Source organism: Silurus aristotelis, assembly GCF_946808225.1.
Source record: "Silurus aristotelis genome assembly, chromosome: 12".
NCBI lineage: Eukaryota > Metazoa > Chordata > Actinopteri > Siluriformes > Siluridae > Silurus > Silurus aristotelis.
Window position 1 is genome coordinate 27,212,877 of NC_139585.1, and position 25,448 is coordinate 27,238,324.

General features: G+C 40.6%; 1 protein-coding gene and 1 long non-coding RNA gene across 2 annotated transcripts in view; both read left to right on the plus strand.

The window, feature by feature from the left end:
• Positions 1-25,448, plus strand: part of LOC310734795 — an 81,303-nt gene that overhangs the window by 36,505 nt on the left and 19,350 nt on the right. The window contains exon 2 of the long non-coding RNA XR_014536137.1: positions 16,540-17,077. This is a non-coding gene — a long non-coding RNA (uncharacterized lncRNA). The remainder of the gene's footprint in view (positions 1-16,539; positions 17,078-25,448) is intronic.
• On the plus strand, positions 7,514-11,785 carry sstr2a (somatostatin receptor 2a). The gene is made up of 2 exons (XM_083557719.1): positions 7,514-8,110; positions 9,421-11,785. The coding sequence occupies exon 2, from the start codon at positions 9,482-9,484 to the stop codon at positions 10,631-10,633; it is 1,152 nt and encodes a 383-aa protein (XP_083413845.1). The 5' UTR covers positions 7,514-8,110; positions 9,421-9,481; the 3' UTR covers positions 10,634-11,785.

Genomic DNA, 25,448 nt, shown 5'->3' on the forward strand with positions numbered 1-25,448 from the left:
AAAGTTGATCAGTCACACCATGAAGTTATGGGAAAGAGTAGTGGAAGCCAGGCTGAGAGAAGAGGTGACCATCTGTGAGCAACAGTATGGTTTCATGCCGAGGAAGAGCACCACATATGTATTATTTGTTTTGAGAATGTTGATGGAGATGTATAGAGAAGGTCAGAAGAAGTTGCATTGTGTGTTTGTGGATTTAGAGAAAGCGTACGACAGAGTGCAGGCTGCGGGAAGAGTTCTGGTATTGTATGAGGAAGTCAGGTGTGTCAGAGAAGTATGTGAGGGTGGTGCAGGACATGTGTGAGGACAGTGTGACAGCAGTGAAGTGTGCAGTATGAAGGACAGACTGGTTCAAGGTGGAGGTTGGACTGCACCAAGGATCAAATAAAATCCAATTTTATTTGTCACACACACATACATACAGAGTACGACATGCAGTGAAATGCTTTATACGACGGTCCGGCATGAGGAAATAGGATGGGGAGAAAAAAATAAACCAAGAGAAAAAAAACAATGCAGATAAATAAAGAGTAGAAACTATATAAAATATATAAAGATATAGAAAAAGTGTATATAAAGGATGCTTATGACAGTAAACATTTACAACAGTAAAAATTTAAGGTGGTTGATGTGATTGTCCTTAAAGTGACTGTGTGCGGTATGGTGTGGTATATAGTGCACTGTGCTGTGCAAGTCCAGAGTTAAAGTGACAGTCCAGAGATTAAAGTGATTCAAGTGTCATAGTGCGAAAAGTAAAAATTGTGAAGATGGAAAGTGGTGGACCAGTTTTAGATCATAGGTGTTTCCTGGTTCAAACTCCGAATGGCCTGCGGGAAGAAGCTCCTCCTCATTCTCTCTGTGTTTGCTTTCAGGGAGCGGAAGCGATCGGCTCTGAGCCCTTTCCTGTTTGCAGTGGTGATGTACAGGTTGACGGACGAGGTCAGACAGGAGTCTCCCTGAAATATGATGTTTGCGGATGATATTGTTATTAGTGGTGAGAGTAGGGAGCAGGTGGAGGTATGCACTGGAGAGAAGGGGAATGTAAGTCAGTACAGAGTACATGTGTGTGAATGAGAGGAAGGGCAGTGGAGTGGTGCGGTTGCAGGGAGAAGAGGTGGAGAAGGTGGAGGAGTTCAGGTACCTGGGGTCAACAGGGCAAAGTAATGGAGAGTGTGTTAGAGAAGTGAAGAAAAGAGTGCAGGCAGGGTGGTGTGGGTGGAGAAGAGTGGCAGGCATGGTGGAGTGGGTGGAGAAGAGTGGCAGGAGTGATTTGTGATAGAAGAGTATCTGCAAGAGTGAAAGGAAAGGTTTATAGGACTGTGGTGAGACCTGCGATGTTGTATGGTTTAGAGCAGGGGTCACCAACCTTTTTAAAACTGAGAGCTACTTCTTGGGTCCCGATTAATGTGAAGGGCTACCAGTTTGATACACACTTCTGAAATAACAAATTTGCTCTATTTACTTTTAATTATATGTTATTATTAATAATTAATGTGAAGACACTGATAATGTTAATGATTTCTCACAATAATCATCAACAATGATTTAACAAGGTAGCAAACAGATAAGTAAATTCTCTGCTATGGCGAACATCCAGTTCATTCAGTGTGTGAAGTGTGACATGTTTAGTCAGTCTTTCTCCGTTGTTAGCGATAATTTTATCTGTGAGAAGTGTAAGCTAGTTTGCTCTTTGACTGAGAAGATCTTAGCATTAGAGGAGCGCATCCAGAGTCTAGAGAGAAGTAGTGAGTGCGAGAGCAGTCCAGGTTCTTCAGGGGAAAGTCTGGATGCCCGAGGTGAAGTTAGCATTCCCCCGACTCCGGCATTAGAGCCCTCGCAGCGGGGCGAATGGGTGACGGCTCAGCGGAATACACCAAAGGTTTTAGGAGACCCATTCTGTGGCACGTGAAATTAGCTAGATCTTTAGGGGCACCAGCAGCACAGGTTATGTGTATACCGGGAGCCAGGGCGCCGGACATAGCAGGTCAGCTTAGATTCTTAGGAAAGCACAGGTTCTCTAAGATAGTTTTTCACACAGGAGCTAACGATATACGCCTTCGACAGTCAGAGGTCACTAAGAGTAATATTATAGAGGTGTGTAAATTAGCGAAGGCAATGTCCGATGCAGTAACATGCTCTAGCCCATCCCAATGCGATGTGGTGATGTAGCCTACAGCAGGTTATGGTCGCTGAACTGCTGGATGTCCGAGTGGTGCTCCAAAAACAATGTGGGCTTCATTAATAATTGGAGCATTTTTGAGGTCAAGGCTGGCATGTTAGGGCGGGACGGTATCCATCCCACTCGGGAAGGTGCTGCTCTAATTTCTTGCAGTATAGGTCATAGTCTCAGAACAGCACTAGCTAACAAGTGACTGTCTAGAGCCAAGGCCAGGGAGCAGACAGACAGTCTAAACCAACCGTCTGCTAGCTGCACAGAGTCGTCACTCAGGATCCACCAAATTGAGACTGTGTCTGTCCCCCGAGCAAAACCAGAATATAGGAATTCTCAGAAAGTCTGTTTTATAACCTGATTAACATTAAATTAAATAGAACTGAACGCACAGCCAGCACCTCTGATCTAAAGATAGGATTGATGAATATTAGATCTCTCACGTCAAAAGCGCTTACTATAAACGAAATTATTACCGACCAGTAGTTTAAAATAATGTGTTTGACAGAAACGTGGATTAAACCGAATGAATATGTAGCATTAAATGAAGCGAGTCCTCCTGGGTATAGTTACATACACCAACCCCGTCTCAATGGCAGAGGAGGTGGAGTTCCAGCTATTTATAATAATAATCTAAACGTCACACAAAATACTAAACACAAATGTAAAACATTTGAAGTTCTTTACACCAACATAAAATATTCAGGGTCCAAAAGCAAGTCTAGTCAGTCAATTCCACTAATTATTATTTATAGACCCCCAGGGCCCTACTCTGATTTTTTTATAGAATTTGCAGATTTCATCACAAATTTAGCTACTTCTTTAGACAAAGCATTAATTGTTGGTGACTTTAATATTTATTTTGATAATCAGGAAGACTCCTTAAGAGCAGCAGTTGTGTCCATTCTAGATTCAGTTGGAATTAATCAGAATGTTATGGGACCCACTCCTAGTGGTGGACACACTCTTGATTTGTTGTTAACATTTGGATTAAAAATAAAAAACTTAGTCATAATTCCACAGTCTGAAGATATTTCAGACCATTATCTCATCTCTTTTAAAATCTGCCTCAGTCATTACATTACTACCTCACCACATTATCGTGTTAAGCATACTTTCACGTCAGCTACAAGCAGCACGTTTTATCAATAATCTTCCAGAAACTGACCCCGCAGAGCTTGACTGGGCCACTGAGTACCTAGAATCAACGTTACGTTATACTCTAGATGATGGAGCTTCCCTTAAGACCAAAATGATCAGGGAAAAAAAATTAGCACAGTGGTATAATGATCATATGCGCACCTTAAAACAAACCACTCAAAAATTAGAACGTAATGGCGTCAAACAAAATTAACAGTATTTCAAATAGCATGGAAGGAGAGCCTCCTAAATTATAGGAAATCTCTTAGTGCTGCTAGATCAGCATATTTCTCCACCCTCATAGAAAATAACAAGCATAATCCAAGATTAGGCCAAGGAGGCGGTTTATGGATGTGGTGAGGGAAGACATGCAGATAGTTGGGTTGAAAGAGGCAGATTTAGAGGGCAGGGTGGTATGGGGATGGATGATCCGCTGTGGAGACTTCTAATGGGAGAAGCCGAAAGAAGAAGTAGAATAGCTTTTCTATAACTCAGAAGACTTTTTCCATGATAATTGAAATACAACCAATGTAGTTTAACACAAATTTTATTGAAATTTACGTGTTATACCATTGTGGTAGTTCATGACCAGGAAGCTATTAAAAACACGTGGAGTGAAGCCGGCGCCAGCTTCTGTTTATGATGCGCTCTGTGTGTATATTTATTGAATTGTTTGTCTATTATTATGTCATGGGGCTGAAAGAACAGGGTTATGGAGTGATGCCATGAGTTGAAGAGACACTGGCAGACTATCTCTCCACAGGAATCGCATCATATCTCAAGACCCAGAAGCCTCTTCGTAATACATCGGCGCTCGTGGAAAAAGCTTACGCCTCAGCCGGTCAGGCTTCTGCATTTCTGCACACCATGCTGATCGTATCAGGCTGTATAGGGCTGACATGCTGGATATTGGAGGTGCCTCGGGCAGCCAGGTTCAAGAGCTCCAGCACATGCGGACCTGGCTTTCATGGCCGCCCTAGTCTACACCGAGAGACACCTATCGCTCACCCTGTCAGACATGTTTAACATAGATAAGGCCATACTGCTGTATGCTCCCCCTACTCCCATTGGCCTCTTCTGCAATTCCATTTCTGTCTAGATTTCAGGAGGGTAAGAAACAAGCAGTGGCGTTCCAGCGGTACCGCCCACACCGCTCTTATGGGGCTGCTCGGCGGGCACAGCCCCAAGATCAAGCCAGCACCTCCCAATTGGAGTCGCAGAAATGGAGCGTTGTGTCACGCACTTCCCCTGTCAGGGATCCTGCGCGGACTTTGGGTAGTTTCATGTATTCATTGTTCCTTCTCACAGGAAGTTCCTGAGGTTTGCTTTAGGAACCGAAGCTTTTCAGTATCGGGTTCTTCCATTTGGCCTTGCCCTCTCACCAGCACCTTCACATAGTGTGTGGAGACTTGGCGGCTCCATCCTCATGTGGTGGAGCAGATTTGGGAGAGATTCGGCAAAGCTCACTGTCCCCTCTGTTTCTACCTTACTCCTCCAGCCCACTGGGGTTGGATGCCATGGCTCAGGTATAGCCGACGCTGCACCTGTACTCCTTTCCACCATCGCACTGCTTTCGGGAGATCTGAAGAGAGAGTTCACCAGGATGAAGTCCGCCTCCTCCTGGTGGCCCCAAGGTGGCCGGGCAGACCATGGTTTGTGGACCTGTTAGCCCCCTTCTCGAGCACCCTCCCTGCAGATTCTTTTGAGTATGGATCTTCTCTCTCGCCCAGGGTTGTGGAGGCTGTGGTTTCAGTCTCGAAACTGAGCTGGTAGAGACCATTCTCCACTCCAGAGCTCCCTCCACAAGGAGGTAAAATGCAGTAAGATGGCGACTGATCAATGTGTGGTGTGAGCACCATCATTTGGATCCAGTTCACTGCCCGGCTGGTTCAGTGCTTGAATTCCTCCAAGGACAGTTCGCCAAAAGTTTGGCTTCATGTTTACGTGCCCGAAATTTCGGCGTATCATGCCTCTGTAGCAGGGCAATCTCTGGGCAGAGACCCTTATTAGTGCATTTTCTCAGTTGCTCCTTTGCTACTGCCTTTCGAGGAGAGGTCTTCCTGCTAAAACGGGTTACATCCCCAAGGTGCCCTTGGTCGTCCCAGACCAGAAGAAGCTGAACCAGCTGTGCCCGGTAAGAGCACTGGATGTCTACGTCCACAGGACAAGCCTCTGGAGGAAGTCAGATCAGTTGCTTATCTGCTACTGCCCTCCGAGGAGAGCTGCTAACATACAGTAAAACTGCCACACCTGAGAGGTGGATGGATTATCTCGGCAAAAGAGAAGTGCTCACTAACACAGATTTAGACAGATTTGTGAATAATATTTGAGAGAAATAGGCCTGTTGTGTACATAGAAAAAGTCTTAGATCTTCGAGTTCAGGTCATGAAAAATAGGGCAAAAACAAAAGTGTTGCGTTTATAATTTTGTTCGGTATACATAAACTAGATCGTTCACATTGTAATGTTTTTTCTGTCACATTAGTTCCCTGTAGTTTTTGCCATGTTATAGTTAACCACCTCATTAGGGGGCACTCAGAGGTCTGAGGTTCTTGTGTGCTTAAAAGGGGTTGAGAAGTATTAGGCAGGAAGTAGTATGCTTAGCACCTGGGATGTCTTCTTCTCCACCTTTGCTATCCTTTTTTATTGCCCTGTTTTGAGGAATAATTTGTTCTTACAGTGTTCTTACTTTGTCAAGCTGCCCTCCCTCTCATTCACACACATGTACTCAGTCTTACTCCTACTGAATTTCATTCCCCTTCTCTCCAGCACATATCCCCACCTTTTCCGGGCTCTTCTCAACCTTTTCCCTACTCTCACCACAAATCACAATATCATCCGCAAACATCATAGTCTTTAGTCTATGGAGACTCCTGTCTGACCTCTTCTGTCAGCCTGTCCATCACCACTGCAAACAGAAAAGGGCTAAGAGCTGATCCTTTATGTAATCCACCTTCAACCAGTCTGTCTTCCAACTGCACACTTCACTGCTGTAACACTGTCCTCATACATGTCCTGCACCACCCGCATATACTACTTTGCTACACCTGACTGATTTTTTTTTATTTTATCAGATTTGAGCCTCTAAATGCTGCCATGTCAATTTAATCTGCATAGGGCCTTCAAAGTCAGTATTGCTGGCTCGTTTACCATAGAGAATAGTATGATTGGGTCTTTTTCTTTAACCAATCAGATTTCATATTCGCCTCACAGGGCAGCTAGCTGGCCCAGAAGAGCGTCAGCATTTTTCCGTCCTCTGATTGGTTGGTCAGAAGGAAACTGTTACAGCCAAGTTCGACTGGCAAAACACGTCTGCAGCTCTGCACAAATTAATACATCGGAGTTAAACATTTTTTATGCCTACGGAAAAAGAGAAAAATTTATTTGGTCTCAAACATACTTTAAAAAAATACATTTTCAAGAAAAGCTAGACATCGTGAGGAGGTCGGCCAACCTCGAAGCAAGCTAGAAAGGGTCTGTTCGCCAATTCCAGACCAGTGAATATGAGCGGTACCACTGGATTACAGCCTCTGAGAAGTGGTGCAAATTATGAGTCTACATCTCTAATGAGTAAGTTGTATTTTATTTCAATGTTTATGTATTTGTCATGTTATTAGACAAGTATTGATTCTGAACTGCTCCAGATGATGTTGGTGGCACAGTTGTGGTTGTAGTGTAGAGGTTTGGAGTCTTAACTGGGTTTCTTGCTTTAGTAAAATGGTATTTACCCTCAATATGTGAAATGTCTCTCTCTCTCTGTAATCCACGCGTTGTTATATTGCCTTTTTGTATTGTATTGATGGTTTCTATAATTGTGACGTGATATTGGTGGTATTAAGAAGTGGATTAAGTTGGGTAAGTCCCCACTGAAGGCCCAGGTACCAAATGCACGACCCGTCACTGATGTGTGTGTGTGTGTGTGTGTGTGTGTGTGTGTGTGTGTGTGTGTGTGTATGTATATATATATATATATATATATATATATATATATATATATATATATATATATATATATATATATATATATATAAATACAATATGGCTGCACTCAAGTAAAAGAGTCTGACTGTTCAAAGACACACACTGAACAGAGAGGCATCTTCAAACAAGCATATATATATATATATATATATATATATATATATATATATATATATATATATATATATATATATATATATATACATATATATATGTGTGTGTGTGTGTGTGTGTGTGTGTGTGTGTGTGTGTGTGTGTGTGTGTGTGTGTGCAGGGACTGACGTGCTGCAGCGCCATCTGTACGTGGAACACAGACCTACAGCGCGCAACGATAGAGCAGACCAGCTTCACTTACTATGTTGTGTCACTCAAACCGAGCGGGAGGCGAGGCTGCGCGCGTGTGTGTGTGTGTGTGTGTGTGTGTTCGCGTGTGTGTGTGTGTGTGTGTGTGTGAGAGAGAGAGAGAGAGAGAGAGAGAGAGAGAGAGAGATATCACGCTGCGAGAGGTGGTGTGTGTGTGTGTGTGTGTGTGTGTGTGTCCAGAACCAGCCCAGACAGCCCAGGAATTTTTTTGATCAGTCTTTTGGAACCCAGGCCGGAACCAGGAACAGTGACCTGCTCATTTACCAACATTTTCGGTTAATGCTGTTATTGTTTTCTACATCATTCATTTGTTCATTAAAAAACCTAATATTCATTGGTAACGAGGACTAACCTGGTAATCCACGGACAAGTGAAATGACGAAGTGCGAATAGAGACGGAGTGATGTTTTCTGAATTTGTTCAGACTGATGAGGAATTAAAAGATCTACCTACGTAAAAGGTAAATGCCGCAAATGTAAATAATAATAATAATAATAATAATAATAATAATAATAATAATAATAATAATAATAATGCGTTTCTGATACATTAATTACTTTTTGCACAACACGGAAAAGTTTAAGTTTTTTCATTATTTACAAGTTTAGCATATGATTAATAATATGCATTTACAGGACAACATAGAGCAATTTACAAAAAGGTGAAGAATTGATACGACCTATTTTATCAGACATTTATTAATAGCACTTTAACAGTTAATGACAGTGTTAGTATAAGATATCTGTTATAGACAGTATACGTTATAAAGTATAATGTCAATTGACAATACAAAATAATGAGAAAATGCATTCTCAGTCTCACATTTTTAAAATTTTTAATCAAACTGTTATTTATTTCTCCCAAAATGTATTAACAGACAATATGGATAGATTCAGTGACTCAGTATGATGACACATGTTCGTTCAAATTTAACATATAAGTCGCCCCAGGCTTACTCATTGGGAATAAATAGACATAATTCACTCTTATATTTACATTTCTGTTCTTCTGCTTTGGGACAATGTCCATTGTGAATTGTATATATATATATATATATATATATATATATATATATATATATATATATATATATATATATATATATATATATATATATATATATGCACACACACACACACACACACACACATATATAGTAATATCCTATGTAATTAAAACAAATGTGTCAACATCTGCAAGGTTGTTGTGAAACTTTATTTTGCCTCAGCATTTCATACATATCACAGTTCACTCTCACTGGTTTGCTCAATGCAGATCAATTAAACCAACATTTGACACAGCACTGTAGGCAAGCTGCCACATTGCTGAAAAGATCAGACTAAAGTCCTACATGTCCAAAGTATCAAGTTACCCTAGAAGAAATACTTTTGCAAATGTTTCCTGTAGCTGCCACAACTATTTAATCATTTAGGACATGGTATTTCAATAGAGATTAATTATTGTTATGGACTAAGATACCTTTCAAGACCCTCTGATCAAATCCATTTGAAATCAGATACATTATTTATATAATACTGTCCAGAAGTAATATAATAACATGCATGGCTAATAAATAGTCCTAAGAACCACACTGAAAGTGACCATTTTACCCTAACTAGATGCTCATGAAGTTTGGTTAAATGGAGATTCTGTGCTTAATCATTCATTCTATTAAACATTAATCAATGTCAGTCTGGTTTTATAATACACAGTTATTATTAGAATTTGCTTTAATTACTCGCCCTAAATTATTATTTCTTCTTTCTGCAGGTTTGACATGATGGTATGGACGCTTATATCATAAAAGAAAATAGCTCTTCTGATCAGCCTCATGATAAAAATGGAGTCATGGACATTACTCCCTGCTTCCCCTAACCTTACTTTTCGTGAGCCTCTTTTATATGACAGCTTCTTCCCAGTCAATGAGTCTGACTTTAGTCCAGATAATTATCTTCAGAACATCACTCACCACGCCTTTGATCAGACAAGCTCTGTGGTTATCACTTTTGTGTACTTTGTGGTGTGTGCTGTTGGACTCTGTGGCAACGCATTGGTCATGTATGTGATCCTTCGATATGCTAAAATGAAGACTGTCACCAACATCTATATCCTTAATCTGGCTGTTGCAGATGTCCTGTGCATGTTAAGCTTGCCCTTTATTGCAATTCAGCTAGCATTGCTTCACTGGCCTTTTGGTGCTGTTATTTGTCGCATTGTCCTAACCATGGATTCACTGAACCAGTTCACCAGCATTTTCTTCCTGACCGTAATGAGTATTGACCGGTATCTTGCAGTGGTGCATCCAATCAAGTCCACCAAATGGCGCAAACCACGAGTGGCCAAAACAATCAGCCTTGCCATGTGGGGGGTGTCACTGCTGGTTAATATGCCCATTATGATCTTTAGTGGCCTGAACACTAATAAAAATGAGGCACGGACATGTACTATGCTGTGGCCAGAACCTCAAAACACCTACTACACTGCGTTTATCTTTTATACATTTTTCTTGGGTTTCTTTCTGCCACTTACTGTTATTTGCCTTTGCTACCTGCTCATTGTGATCAAGGTGAAGTCCTCAGGTGTAAAGGTTTGCTCCAGCAAGCGAAAACGCTCTGAGCGCAAAGTGACACGCATGGTATCCATTGTTGTGGTTGTGTTTGTGCTCTGTTGGCTGCCGTTCTACATGTTTAATGTAGCATCTGTAACTGGCACTCTCATTCCTACACCAGTGCTGAAGAGTACCTTTGATTTTGTAGTGGTATTGGGATATGCCAACAGTTGTGCCAACCCCATTCTGTATGCATTCTTGTCAGATAATTTTAAAAAGAGCTTTCAGAACGTTCTTTGCCTCAAACGGGTGGCTGGCCTGGATGAAATTGAACGTAGTGACAGCCGGCAAGACAGGACACGGATGGTCAATGACATAATCACAGAGACTCAAAATGCTGCTTTGTTAAATGGCGAACTACAGACAAGCATCTAAAAAATTGGTGAAATCTGGATTTACAAAAAATGTATCAGGTCAGCTACATAAGACAGTTGGGATTTCTATAAAGGTCACTTTACTTCAGTAACAGAGATTTCACACTACCTGCTTAAGAGCACATTTGGGAGACACAATAAAATGCACATGAAAGGTTTTGATCTATTTTATGTTAAACGTCCAGAAGGGGGACGGTATTCAGTTAGATGAAGACTACTACCACTTTTTTGAGGAAACCTGACTGTTCCAGCAAAAAAAAGGTATCAATGAAGATACTTTGGGAATGCCACTCAAACATTGTACAATGCCACATTTGCTTGTTTTGTGTTCTATATGCAACAGCAATAACCTTTACTGTTTTTCATATCGATTGCATAAAATGTGCTACTGTCTTTGTATGTAATCAGAAGTTAAACAGAATTTAATTTCCACAATGTTGACTTGCATAAATGCGGCAGTTATAACATCATTGTAAAAGACACAGTTGACAGGCAGAAGTGTAAATGGAAGAATAATTTTGTTGCTGCATACCATCATTGAACAAAAATGTAAATGGAAGCTGAATTACCATTCAGGTCTGAGAATTACACATAATATTAATAATGTTGAATAAACTCTAAAATAAAATAGATAATATATCACTTATCTATAGATAATATATCACTTAAAAGACACCAGCAAATTATAGCACTCATTGAAATGTAAAGACTGCAATTGCAAAAGATCTTTGGGTGAAATATTATTTCCGCACATTGTTTCATTTGTATATTATATGGGAATCCATGTTATCCCATAGTTGTGATTTTCAGTTATATTTCTTTGCTTTTAAATACCTCTAAATCCATATTTTCTACAAAACTCGACGATATTCCAAAACTTAGATGAAATATTATTATGATGAATGAATAGACCACATCTAAACAGCAATTGTAAATGCTTTAATTTCCTGTGTAGACAATGATACTTACCAATCCATCAAATGACATACACCATCAAAGTAAATTAACAATAATTCATAGACATGTCTGTAAAATAATGTGCAGGTATATAAACTCATATTACACAAGCTTTGAATTATGTATGTGATTGTGTAAAAATGTTAATCTTGTTTATCTGTAAATAGTACATACAATAAAAATTAAAAAGAACTGACATTTGATTATATAACATTAATAATATAAGCTCATGTGAAACGAAACAGAGCTTCTATTAACTACTTTTATCCCTCCATAAACTAAGGAACACTGAATGTGTTTGAATTATACTAAAGGTGTCCAGGCCACAGGCTAATTAGGCTATAATAATATAAACTGTTGCCTATGCCATAGCCCTGTATAAGTAACTCATGACTGTGTATAGTTAACCTGTTTGCCTTCCCTAGGATTCATACACCATGCACAATATGCATTTGCACACTATATGGCCAAACGTATGCAGACATTTCAGCAACCATGTGTACTTGTACATACCATTTTAGACCCACATCTTTTTTTTGTTTTTTGTAAATTTCATGTTTATACCAGTGGGTCTCAAAGTGTGGGGCGCGGCCCTCTAGTGGGGAATAAAGACATGACAGGTGGGGACAATGAATACAGGATTTCTTCCAAGATCCTCTAAACTTAAAAACTTTAAGAGAGAAACTCCTTAGGTAAGTTAATTTATTTTAAATGTTAAACTTCATCTGTTTTATATATAATACAATGATCATTATTTAGATATATTACCCAATGCAAAACATTGATGCATGACATTTTCAGAAGATTGTACGTAATACTGTAGGTCATATTATATTCAAAATATGAGTTGTTACGTAAAGTTAGATTTTTAACTTTAACTCCAACATTTTATTACAGAAAAGACAAAGTTTATCTAGTATCTCAGATAACGTACCAACTAAACCCTACCCTCGTAGGTAATTTTATTTTATTTTTTAAAACAATCTATACAATATATGACATATTAATAAGAGGTAATATTTTATGCTTTGACATTTTAGACAACAATGCTGTCATTCTTTCTAACATCAACAACAATACGAGAAGAGTGTCCAAGAAGAATATAAAATTGGACATTCTGACAAGTACAAGTGGATCTCCCTTTTGCTTTAAGAAAATCGATTGCCTTTTTAATTGAACAACTTTGAAGGTCTGAGCTTCAGTCAGACTCAAGTATGAACCTTTGAATAGTTGTGTTAAATGGAATATAAATAAATTAAGAATACTCAATATTAGACATGCCACAAAAACGTCCAAATAATATTTTAGCTTCAGAAGCAAAAAAATTAAATGTGAAAATACCCTAACATTGCAGAATAATTTCATTACTTTTCAAATAGTCTGGAGTCAAGATCAAATAGTCAGAGTGCCCCGATTGTTGGAGAATATATAGATTAAAACATTGTTTTGATAAACATAAAACGAGGTTTCAGTCGGGTGATGAAGGATATTTCATTTGACTTGGGTTTTTGCTGCAGTAAATGTGATTCTACCTGACCCCTTCAAACTTTTCAAGTGGTACACAACAGTCTTTGATTTAAAGAAAGAAGTGTTTAACTTTCAGACATAAAATTCTGCAGAGTAAAAGTTGATACTTTTAAATGCATAACCATTGCATCTGTCTGTATGAAAATCTTTAGAACGATGTTTCTTCCCAAAACACTCTAGCTATTCTGCTGCTTGACAGTTATGTCGAAATTTAGAAATCTTTCACATCACTGTCCTCGCAATGGCTGTAATACATTTCCACCACACAAAACCTACCCATTGAACATGAAGGTGAAGCTAGGTTCGATAATTACTTTGTAGACAGTTATTGCAAAATTGGACTGATGTGTAAGGCTTATAAGTTTCTTGGGTGTTTTTATCACGGTTGTGAAAAGAGTTTTTCTCTCACTGACCCTGTCAGGGAGCCACCAGCAATGCCTCCCTCCTTCACTCAACACTCACTCAGCCTCTCCCTCCTACTAATCACCTACAAATGTCCTCCTCCTACTAATCACCTACACCTGTCCTCCATTTACCCGTCCCCTTTATAAGATCAGGACAAACCCTGCATCCTCTGAGCATTTCTAAAGTCACCTTTGGAGATGTTTGTCAAAAATCAATGGAAAAAAAAAATACGAATTTGCAAGAGACCCACAATTTGCAAGTCACAACAATATGAAAGCACGAGTGGAGTAAATGAAAAAACAGTGCGATGAACTTTTTAAAAGAGTTCTATTCTAAACATTTAAACCCTCAAGATGTACTTTATGGGGGTTAAACAAACATTTTGCACTATGTAGATCAATCCAGTGAGAAAATAGATTATTTTGATTTTACCTCTCTTTAACCATATGTAAACAAGACAAAGAGGTACCCGATCAATCACCCTATAATCAGTGCACTTATAAAGTGCACTACTTGAGCAAAAACAAAAAAGGTGATGTGACAGTCATATTTAAAAAAAAATATATATTTTTTAAGCATATTTTTTTAATGGAAAATTGTTAAAAGGTTCAGTAAGTGAACGACAAACAAAAAATTTAAATGATGAATCACGTTTTGACAAAATAAATTAGTTGTTTCATAAAAATATGATTGTTAGTATGAAAATATGAACATTTCATAATGAAAAACTGTTTAAAAGTGCACTACATAAACGAAAAACAAAAAAGGTGACGAGAAATCCAATTTTTACACAAAAATATGATTTTCTTTCATAAATTTTTTTAAAATAAAATTTTTCATATTCATGAGCATTATTTTATGAAAAACCATTAAAAGTCAAATTTGTAAAGATAAAACTGACGTTTTGATAACATGATATTTCCCTCACTAAAAATAGTAAAGAAATTGTTAAAATATGAATTTTCATACTCAGAATCAAAATAAAAAAAAAGAACGGTAAAAAGTACAGTAAGGAAACGAAAAAAAGTGATGTGATTAATTATATTTTGAAAAAATTTTTTTTTTTTTCAAAATAGTTATTCTTAAAATATGAATTTTTTAATTCAGAAGTATAATTGTATAAAAACCGTTAAAAAGTGCATTGAGTGAATGATAAACGAAAAAGTGATTTGTTTGGACAAAAATGTGACTTTTCTATCAAAATATGAAAGATATTATAAAAACATAAATGTTCCTAATAATAAGCTTAGTTTCATGAAAAACTGCAATAAAAAGGTGACATGACAAATCATGTTTTGACAAATAAAATGCCTCTTTTCATAAAAATATGATAGTAATTGGTAAAATAATTTTTTTTCTTATCATAAGCTTAATAAAAAAGATAAACATTATAAAGTGCAATACATAAATAAAAAACAAAAAAAGGTGAAATTACAAATTATGATCTGATAAAATGACCTGTTTTCTTTTTTATGTATTATATAATTTTATTTATTATATAATTTTATATATATATATATATATATATATATATATATATATATATATATATATATATATATATATATATATATATATATATACTTAACAAATTTAACTGGTAAGTAACTCGCATTACTTTTTAAAAAAGTAACTCAGATATTAATGTGTACATATAAATATATTTATATATATTTATATGTACACATTAATATCTGAGTTACTTTTTTAAAAAGTAATGCGAGTTACTTTCCAGTTAAATTATTTTGCATCAAAAAATTAATACTGAATTAAAATGAATGTAGTCACGTAAAATCGCGCACTCATACGTGCGAGCCGCGGGAACAGAAGCTGATCAGAAGCGGAGATGGCAAACCAGAGAATTACATTACTGTGATGGAAGTGTTCTTATTATTTTGAAATAGTCGAGGAAAAGGAGAAAGGAATAATGGTTAAGTGTAGATTATGTGTTGGTGAAAAGCTCTTGTCAACTGCGAAAAATACCACTTAAAAAAAAAAAAAACATCTGCATGCAAAGCACAGCACTACAGATGTGTGTGTATGTGTGTGTGTGTGTGTGTGTGTAATGTTGAATATATGAATGTTGCATATATGGAAATGGAGACAGAAATATAAAAAACTTTTGCCGACTTTCCACCACTGCAGATCTATTGACTGCTCAGAATAAAAGTTTTCTGTGGGAGACACATGTACGACGCCATCACAGCGGAGAAAGAGAGCAAATTCACAGCTCATTTACTCTTTGTGGGAAGATAAACTGCCACGGTCACTGATAATAGCACGAACTTTGTAAAAGCGTTCAGAATGTTTCAAGCTGATGATGAAGCAGAGAATGATGTAGACGAGGGCGAGGTCATATTTACGGAATTGCACGATGTTTTATGAGATGACAGTGAAAGGTATGTTCTCCCTCCACATCACCGGTGTGCAGCCCACACCTTATATACACAAATGATAGTTACATTCCTGACGGCGAAGCAGATTGCAAAGCAGTGTACAGAAGTGCGACTGGAAAGTGTTTAGCCTTGTGGTCAAAATTTAGTCGATCATCTTATTGTTCTCTAAGAAGTTATTAAACATTTTAAATGTTTAAGACATGTCTTTTGCCCTAATATAACTTATTTCTTAATGGCAATTATCTATATTACACCTGTTACACCTGTAAGGCGTGAAAGAGATACAAGTAACGCAAAAGTAACGCAAAAGTAATATAACGCATTACTTTCCATAAAAAGTAACTAAGTAATTAGTAATTAGTTACTTTTTTGGGGAGTAACTCAATATTGTAATGCATTACTTTTAAAAGTAACGTTGCCCAACACTGTGTATATGCCATACACTGCCATAGCGAGTCTTGCCGGAGTCCAAACTGCACAGTGACACTAACTTTCATACAACAATATGGACACTTAATAATCCATATTCTTCTCTTCCTGTCACCCTCTTCTCTCTCTCTCTCTCTCTCTCTCTCTCTCTCTCTCTCTCTCTCTCTCTCTCTCTCTCTCTCTCTCGGTCGAGTCAAACATGCTCCTGAGGCTCCAGTGACCACTGTTCCTGCCCCTCTCCCCTCAGTGGATCTTCCCACTTCGTCCAGGCCTGCCTCTAATAGTGTTCTCTTCGACTGGAGGCCACTCTGTGCAGCTCGGGACGGTTTCTCATCAACACCTTGGGTGGTTCCATGAAATTCCGGAGTAAGAACGGGCGCTTTGAGGATGGATTGGACTGTAGTTAATGTCAACAGTCTGCTACACTGACTCAGGAATACAGTTCGCTTCTGATCATCATCACTGTACCCCGCAACATTGTATATCTGCTTTAAATGGACATTCGGTGCAACCCAGATGAGGATGGGTTCCCTCTTGAGTCTGGTTCCTCTCAAGGTTTCTTCCTTATGCCATCTCGGGGAGTTTTTCCTTGCCACAGTTGCTCATCAGGGACAAACGAACTTATAAAGAACATATTTACTTTTAATCGGCACATTATCTGTGTAAAGCTGCTTTGAGACAATGTTCATTGTTAAAAGCGCTATACAAATAAAAATGAATTGAATTGAATTGTATATATATATATATATATATATATATATATATATATATATATATATATATATATATATATATATATATATATATATATATATAAATATATATATATATATATACGGGAGGAAACTAGAGTCACAGTTCCAACATGGTGGCTCTAGGAGCCTGTGGCAGGGACTTAGAACAATCATGGACTATAGAACACCATCTTCTAGAATGGTGAATGCGGACGCTCCTCTGGCAGACGAGCTAAACACCCTTTACGCTCGTTTTGAGGCTGCAGCTAACCACGCGTGCACGCCGAGAGAGCCGGGGATGTAAACACGTTCACCATCTCGGAGCATGACGAGAGGAGGGCATTCAAGTGAGTGAATACCAGGAAGGCAGCAGGACCAGATGGCATCACAGGTTGAGTTCTGAAAGCCTGCGCTATTATTCAGATATTCAACCTCTCACTGGAACAATCTGTTGTCCCCTCATGTTTTAAACAGTCCACCATTGTTCCTGTCCCGAAGAAACCCCAGCCTGCCAGCCTTAATGATTATCGCCCTGTAGCCTTGACCTCAGTAGTGATGAAGTGCTTCGAGAGACTGGTCAGAGACTTCATCACTGCCTCACTACCGGACACACTGGACCCACTACAGTTCGCGTACTGTCAGAATCATTCTACTGATGACCCATTGCTCATCTCCTTCACACTACGATGAGCCACCTGGACTACAGAAATGGGAATTATACAAAGATGCTGTTTGTGGACTACAGTTCAGCATTTAACACCATAATTCCCTCCACACTCACCTCTAAGTTGGAGGTCCTAGGACTCAGCCTGTTGCTGTGTCAATGGATCTCTAAGTTCCTGACAGACAAACCACAAGCCGTACGGGTGGGAAAACACACTTTAGCACTGGAGCTCCCCAGGGTTGTGTTCTGAGCCCCCTGCTGTACTCACTGTACACGTATGACTGTGTGGCCACTTACAACTCCACCACCATCATCAAGTTTGCTGACGACACTGTTGTGGGGGGCCTGATCTCCAACAACAACGAGACGGCCTACCTACAGGAGGTTAAAAACCTGGAGAGATGTTGCCAGGAGAACAACCTTCTCCTGAACGTCAGCAAAACTAAGGAGTTGATCATGGACTTCAGCACAAAGCAGGAGCGGTCATACCAACCGCTAAACATCAGCGGGACCCCAGTGGAGAGAGTGGACAGTTTCTGGTACCTTGGTGTTCACATCACACAGGACCTGTCTTGGTCCTGTCACACCAACACCCTGGTGAAGAAAGCCCGGCAGCGTCTGTACTATCTGAGACGCTTAAGGGACTTTTAACTACCCTCTCAGGTAAAGCTAAAGACTTTCTACACCTGCACCATTGAGAGCGTTCTGACGGGTAGCATCACTTCCTGGTTCGGGAACAGCACCATGCAGAACAGGCGAGTCCTCCAGAGGGTGGTGCGTTCAGCTGAACATACCATCCACACCGAGCTCCCTAACCTGCAGGACATTTACAGCACGCGGTGCCGGACCAGAGCCAGAAAGATTATGAAGGACCTCAGCCATCCCAATAATGGACTCTTTTCTCTGTTGCGGTCAGGGAAACGCTTTCGCTCCCTGAAAGCGAACACAGAGAGAATGAGGAGGAGCTTCTTTCCGCAGGCCATTCGGAGTTTAAACCAGGAGACACCCAGGATCCAAAAACTGTCCCACTCTCTCCATCATCACACTTCTCTGTACATATCTCACCTTTCGCACCACGACACTTTAAACTCTGGACTCGCACAGCACAGTGCACATTATATTTTATACCACACCATACCTTACACAGACACTTTACACCACACCATTCCGCACACGGACACTTATGGACATTTTACACCACACCATACCACACACGGACACTTTATGGACAATCTGAACCACCTTAAATTGTCTATTGTTTACTGTTTTACTGTTTACTGCCATAAGAATTTTTTGTATATACCGTATTTTTCGGACTATAAGCCGCTATTTTTTTCCTACGTTTTGAACCCCGCCGCTTAAACAACGAAGCCGCTAATTTATGAATTTTTCCTGGGTTCTTCCCGGTTTCACAAACTTTAAGCCAAAAAACTGAGCGACATAACATCACCACGTCTCTGTCTTCTATTTCCAGATGTCACACCAAGTACCTTTCTAGCTGTCTCCATTGTCACTTCTGCAGTAGACGCCCAATCATTCATCACTTCCTCACCACCACCGAGCCCCTGTCTGACCTTATCCCTGAATCTCACACTAATCTTCCTCCTTCATTTTTTACCATCTTATTCTTCCTTCAGGTCTCACTCTCCTCTTCATCTTCACCTCCAAAACCTTCCTATAAAAAATCACCATCCAATGCTCTCTAGCTACACTATTCCCTGCCAACACCTTACAGTCTTCAATGTTCCTGGCCTTACTCCCTTTCCCAAACAAAGCCAATGAATGGTGATAAAAATAAATAAGATGTTCTTTTTAAATGTAAGTTTGTCCCTGATGAGCAAGCTTGCTCATAATTTTTATTTGTATAGCGCTTTTAACAATGAACATTGCCTTAAAGCAGCTTTACACAGATAATGTGGTGATAAACATGAATAAGATGTTCTTTATATCTCGGTGGTGACTCTGATGTATTAATGTGTTACAGACGTGCTTTGCTAGTCGAATTTGGTGGTAACAGTTTCCCTCTGACCAACCAATCAGAGGACGGAAAAATGCTGACTCTATTCCGGGCCAGTTAGCTGGCCCTGTGGGGCGAATATGAAATCTGATTGGTTCTAGAAACAGAGCTAATTCTTAAGTATACTATTGTAAAAACATTAGCAGTATTGACTTTGAAGGCCTTGGGAAGATTAGATTGACATGGCGGCACAGAGGCTGAAATCTGATTGGACAAAACATCTAACATTCACATACACGTACTGGAAGCAGTGCAGCCAAAAGAAACACTACGAAATCTTTAATTTTAATAGATTATTCTAAGCATTAGGTCTTTTCACTTAATCATTTATTATGGTCCTGGAGTCGCTTAGAGCCTTGTGCTCGGCTAACGATATTCATAAAATTTATGAAAATTTTTTTTATTTCATGAAAATCTATTTAAAAGTTAAATTTTTAAATGATAAAAGTGACGTGACAAATCATGTTTTGACAATATATTTATTTCCCCAATAAAAATAGAAAAGCAATGGTTAAAATATGAATTTTCATACTCAGAAGCATAATTTAATTTTAAAAAAAGTTAAAAAGTACAGTAAGGGAACAAAAAACAAAAAAGGATGTAAATCATATTCTGAAAAAAATATGATTTCTTTACATAAACAGTTATTTTTAAAATATAAATTTTTTAATTCAGAAACATAATTACATAAAAACTGTTCAAAAGTGCAATGAGTGAATGAAAATGAAAGAGTGACATGAAAAATCTTTTTTATGTTGGACAAAAATATGATTTTATTTTTATCAAAATATGAAAGATATTATAAAAATATAAATGTTCCGAATCGTAAGCTTAGTTTCAGGATAAACCGTTAAGAAGTGCAGCAAAAAGGTGACGACAAATCATGTTTTTGACAAAAAATATGCTTAAAAAAAAAAAAAACATTATAGTAATGTTAAAAATATATTTTTTCCTTATCATGAGATTAATAAGGATCATGAGATTAATTAAGTAAAAAGTGGTATACATAAACAAAAATCAAAAACATTGAAATGACCATGTATTTTTTCATAAAAATATGAATTTTCATTTCCATAATATACATTTTTGAAGAACAGATAAAAAGTGCAATTATATGAAAATGGTGAAAATTTTATACTTTTTAAATTAATATTAAAATTAAAACAATAAAATGTTTTTTTGCAACAACATAAAATAGCTTTTTTTCCTAAAATAATAGTTATTATTAAATCAATTATCATGAAAAACTGTTAAACTGTAAAAAGTGCTTGAAAATTGTTTAGAAAGTCATCATCATTATTATCAAAAACATTAGTAGCTCATGTTTGGCAAAGGTGCAGTCATGAATGAGCTTCATATGGGCTAAAAATGCGATTCTGCAAGCCTCAGCCTCGTACAAAAGGAACGCCTTTTTTTCGAACCAAGCATGCACTTGGCCACAATGTTATTACATGTTTATAATGCGATGTGACATAAATAATAATGATTTCACAAAAATGTTCCTTTTTTCCCACAATGATTAGTTAATTTTGATAGTAAATAGTTAAAAATGTTTTAAAAAGGCGGCCAGGCGGCGGTACGACATCCCTTTCGCGGCCAGGCGGCGGTACGACGTCCCTTTTGCGGCCAGTCGCCGGTAAGACGTCCCTTTCAGGCCAGGAGGCGATTCAACGTCCCTTTCGCAGCCAGGAGGCAGTTCGACGTCACCCTCGGCGGGACTCTGGAGCTGAGTCGAGCGTTCCGAGGAGCGTTCTGAGTGAAGCTCTCGGGGAAACTCTGAAGCGGAGCGGGGCACTCCTGGAAACTCCGGGGCGCCGTGGCACGTCCACGGGAACCCCGGAACAGGGCGGCGCACTTGTGGAAACTCTGGGGTGGAGCGGCGTGCTCGTAGATGCTCGGAGACAGAGCGGCACGCACACGTGAACCCCGGAACAGGGCGACTCTCTCGTGAAAACTCTGGAGCGGAGCGGAGCGCTCGTGGAACCCTGGGGTGGAGCGGAGCGCTCGTGGAAACCCTGGGGCGGAGCGAGCGCTCTTGGAAACCCTTGGGTCTGGGAGCAAAACTGAGCTCTCCTTGAAGCCCTGGAGCGAAGAGAAGCTCTCAGGGACACACTGGAGCGGAGTGGTGCTCTCGGGGACACACTGGAGTGGAGAGGAGCTCACCGGGAGGTCCTGGAGCAGAGCTGCGCTCACCTGGAGGCCCTGGGGCGGAGGAGTTTGGGGGCGAGACGTCGCCATCAGATGAGCTCAGAGGTGTAACGTCACCATCGGAGGAGCTCAGAGGCATGACGTCGCCATTGGAGGAGCTCAGGGGTGAGACTTCACCATCAGAGGAGCTTGGGGCTGTGGTGTCGCCCTCAGAAGGGTCAGGGGCCTGGTCAGAACCGTCGCGGAACCGGGGAAGGCCAGGGAGGACTCAAGGCGGAGCGACAACCCTGGTGGAGAGCCGGAACCAGACGATGCCCATCCTGAAGACATGGTTCGAAACCACGCCCTCAGCCGAGGTTCGAAACAGCATGCAGCTCAGCAATGGGGCTGAAGCACCGGCTAAGACCGGAGGCAGGGCCAAGACCTGAGGCAGGGAAAAGGCCAGAGACGGAGAAACAGCTCCAGCGGCAACCAGGGACGGAGAGACAGCTCCGGCGTAGGACAGGGACCAAGCTGCACCCACAGCGGAGTCCAGAGGCTGAACAACCTCCACGGCAGAGACCTGAGACTAAATGACGCCCTCGGTGGCAACCAGGGTCAGATTGACGCCCACTGGGGAGGTCTGGAGCGGAGTGATGTCCTCACGGAGGACTGGAGCGTAACGATGTCCACCCTGGAGACCCGGAACGGAGGGACGCCTTCGGCGGAGACCTGGACCAAAGGGGTGCCAACCACAGAGGTCAGGAGTGGAGCTACGTCCGTAGCTGAGCTCGGAGAATGAGTGATGCACTTGGTGGAGCCCGGGAGCAGAAAAACATCCTCGCTGATGTCCAGAGGCCGAGCGACGCCCACGTCGGAGATGAGGAACGCAGCGACACCATCGCCGGGGCAGTGAGCCTTGACGACGCCTTCAGAGGAAATCGGGAGTGCTTTGTCCTCCTCCGAGGGTCCTGGAGGAGAGATGTCGCCCGGAGATAGACACGGAGGCGTTACGTTGCCCGGAGAGGAACGCTGAAGCATGACTTCACCTTTAGATGGTCTAGTAGGTGTGGCTTCGCCTTCTGGAAGACTTGGGGCTAATACATCTTTATCGGAGAAGCTCAGAGGCGAGACACCGCCATGGGAGAAGCTCTTAGGCGAGACATCGCCTTCAGGGAAGCCCGGGAGCGAGACGTCGCCAACGGAGGAGCTCGGGGGCGAGACGTTGCAGATGGAGGAGCTCTGGGGCAAGACGTTGCCGACGGAGGAGCTCGGGGCATGACGTTGCCATTGGATGAGCTCAGAAGCCCTCAGAAGAGTCAGGGACCGCGACATCACTGCCGGATGGCTCTGGAAGCGACCTAAAGCTGTCAGAGGAGCCGTGGGTGGCCATGCAACCGTCATAGGCAGTCAGAGGCAGTACGACCTCCTTCTTGCGGCCAGGCGGTGGTGCGCCCTCCTTCTTGCGGCCAGGCGGCAGTTCGATGTCCCTCTCGCGGCCAGGCGGCGGTACGACGTTCCTTTCGCGGCCAGGCGGTGTTATGGCGTCCCTTTCGCGGCCAGGCGGTGGTACGACGTCCCTTTCGCGGCCAGGAGGCAGTTCGACGTCACCCTCAGCGAGACACTGGAGCTGAGTCGAGAGTTCTGAGGAGCCCTGGAGCGAAGAGTGAAGCTCTCTGGGAAACTCTGAAGCGGAGCGGGGCACTCCCAAAAACCCCGGGGCGGCGTGGCACGTCCACGGGAACCCTGGAACAGGGCAGCACGCTTGTGAAAACTCTGGGGTGGAGCGGCGTGCTCGTAGACACTCGAAGATGGAGTGGCATGCACACGTGAACCCCGGAACAGGGCGGCTCGCTGGTGAAAACTCTGGAGGTCCTGGGGCTGAGCGGTGCCGTCCTGGAGGGCCTGGAGCAGGGTCTGGAGCAGGGTGGTGATCCCCCGGAGGTCCTGGGACGAGGCTGAGCGAAACATAGCTCTCTGGGAAACACTGGAGCGGATCCGTGATTACGGGAGCGGGAGAGAGATGGTGGAAATCTGCGGTGACTATCCCTAGCTACCGAAATGGTAAATCCATGACGTTATCACGGGGCGTGGCACTGCCGAGCATGAGCCGCGTGAAACGGCAGCGGACTCCTGGGTTTTCCCCAAGGCGGAGCTTGGCTGCCGCTTTATCGGAGGTTTGGTTCATGCACGGACCACGGCGGTAATCCACTCATTTTCCTTCCCTTTAAAAAAATTTTTTTTTGTATATTCCTTTTCAAGGGTTTGTTATTCTGTCAGGGTCCGAGTGAAACAGGAGGAGGACGCTGGAATACAGCTCTCTCAGGTTTAATGATAAGATTGAGGGAGAGAGATACACACGAGCACACTCACATACACACGCACACACACTCACACAAACTCACACACACACACGGCAGTCCTTAGGTGAAAAGAGTCCGAGGTGTGCTTGGGGAGAAGTGTAGCTGATCCGAGATGCGCGAGGAGGAGAAGCGCAGTCAGTGCCGGATAGTAGAGTCCAAATGGTACGGACAGCATAGAGTACTGCATGTAACAGGGCAACCATACAGCAGTACGTAACACCTGACACATACAATAATGAACAAGGGAGGGAGTGAGAGTGAGGAGCTTATGTAGAAGTGGGGTGGAGTGATGATGAGTCCCAGGTGTGCGTAGTTAAGCCTGGAGCTCCAGAGAAAGCGGAGGCATGAGTGACAACGAGCTCCAGGTGTGCGTGGTTAAGCCTGGAGCTCCAGGGAGAGCGGAGGCATGAAAGCCACAAAAAGGGGGCGTGGCTGGTGGATCCCTGACACAAATCATCTTTTTTACACTAATTTGCCTTTTTATTTCATTATTTTTTAAGTATTGTTAAAATATAAATTTTCATATTTAGAAACACAATTTAATAATAATCAACCAATGTTATAAAGTTCAATAAGGGAAGGGAAAAAAGTGATGATTAATCATGCTTTGATTGTCTTTTTCATTTATAATTTTAGTTTTACTTAAAATATGAAAGTTTATTTCATGAACATAATTTCATTAAAAACCATTTAAAAGTGCATTAAGTGAACAAATTTTGTTTTAACAAAAATATGCATTTTAATCAGAAATATTCTATTTTTTATAAAAATTTTATTTTTTCTATTTATAAGCTTAGTTTTATCAAAAAACGTTAAAAAGTGTATAATAAGTGTACAAAAAAAGTATGCAAATATTTCTTTTTTCATTAAATAAATTATATGAAAATTGTAATATTCATATTTAGAAGTGAATATTCATATTTTTCCTGCATATTGTCTTTTAAATGCAGTAAGTGAAAGAAAAATTAAATTGAATTATGAATCACGTTTTGACAAAATTAGTTATTTCATAAATATTTTTCAAAATGGTTATTTAAAGGTGCATTGAGTGAACATTTGTTATTTTTTTTCTGGACAAAAATATGACCCATCAATATTTGAAAAAATTATAAAAATATAAATTTTCCTATTCATAAGCTTAGATTCCCAAAAACTGTTGAAAAAAAAGGTGACATGAAAATCATGTTTTGACAAAAT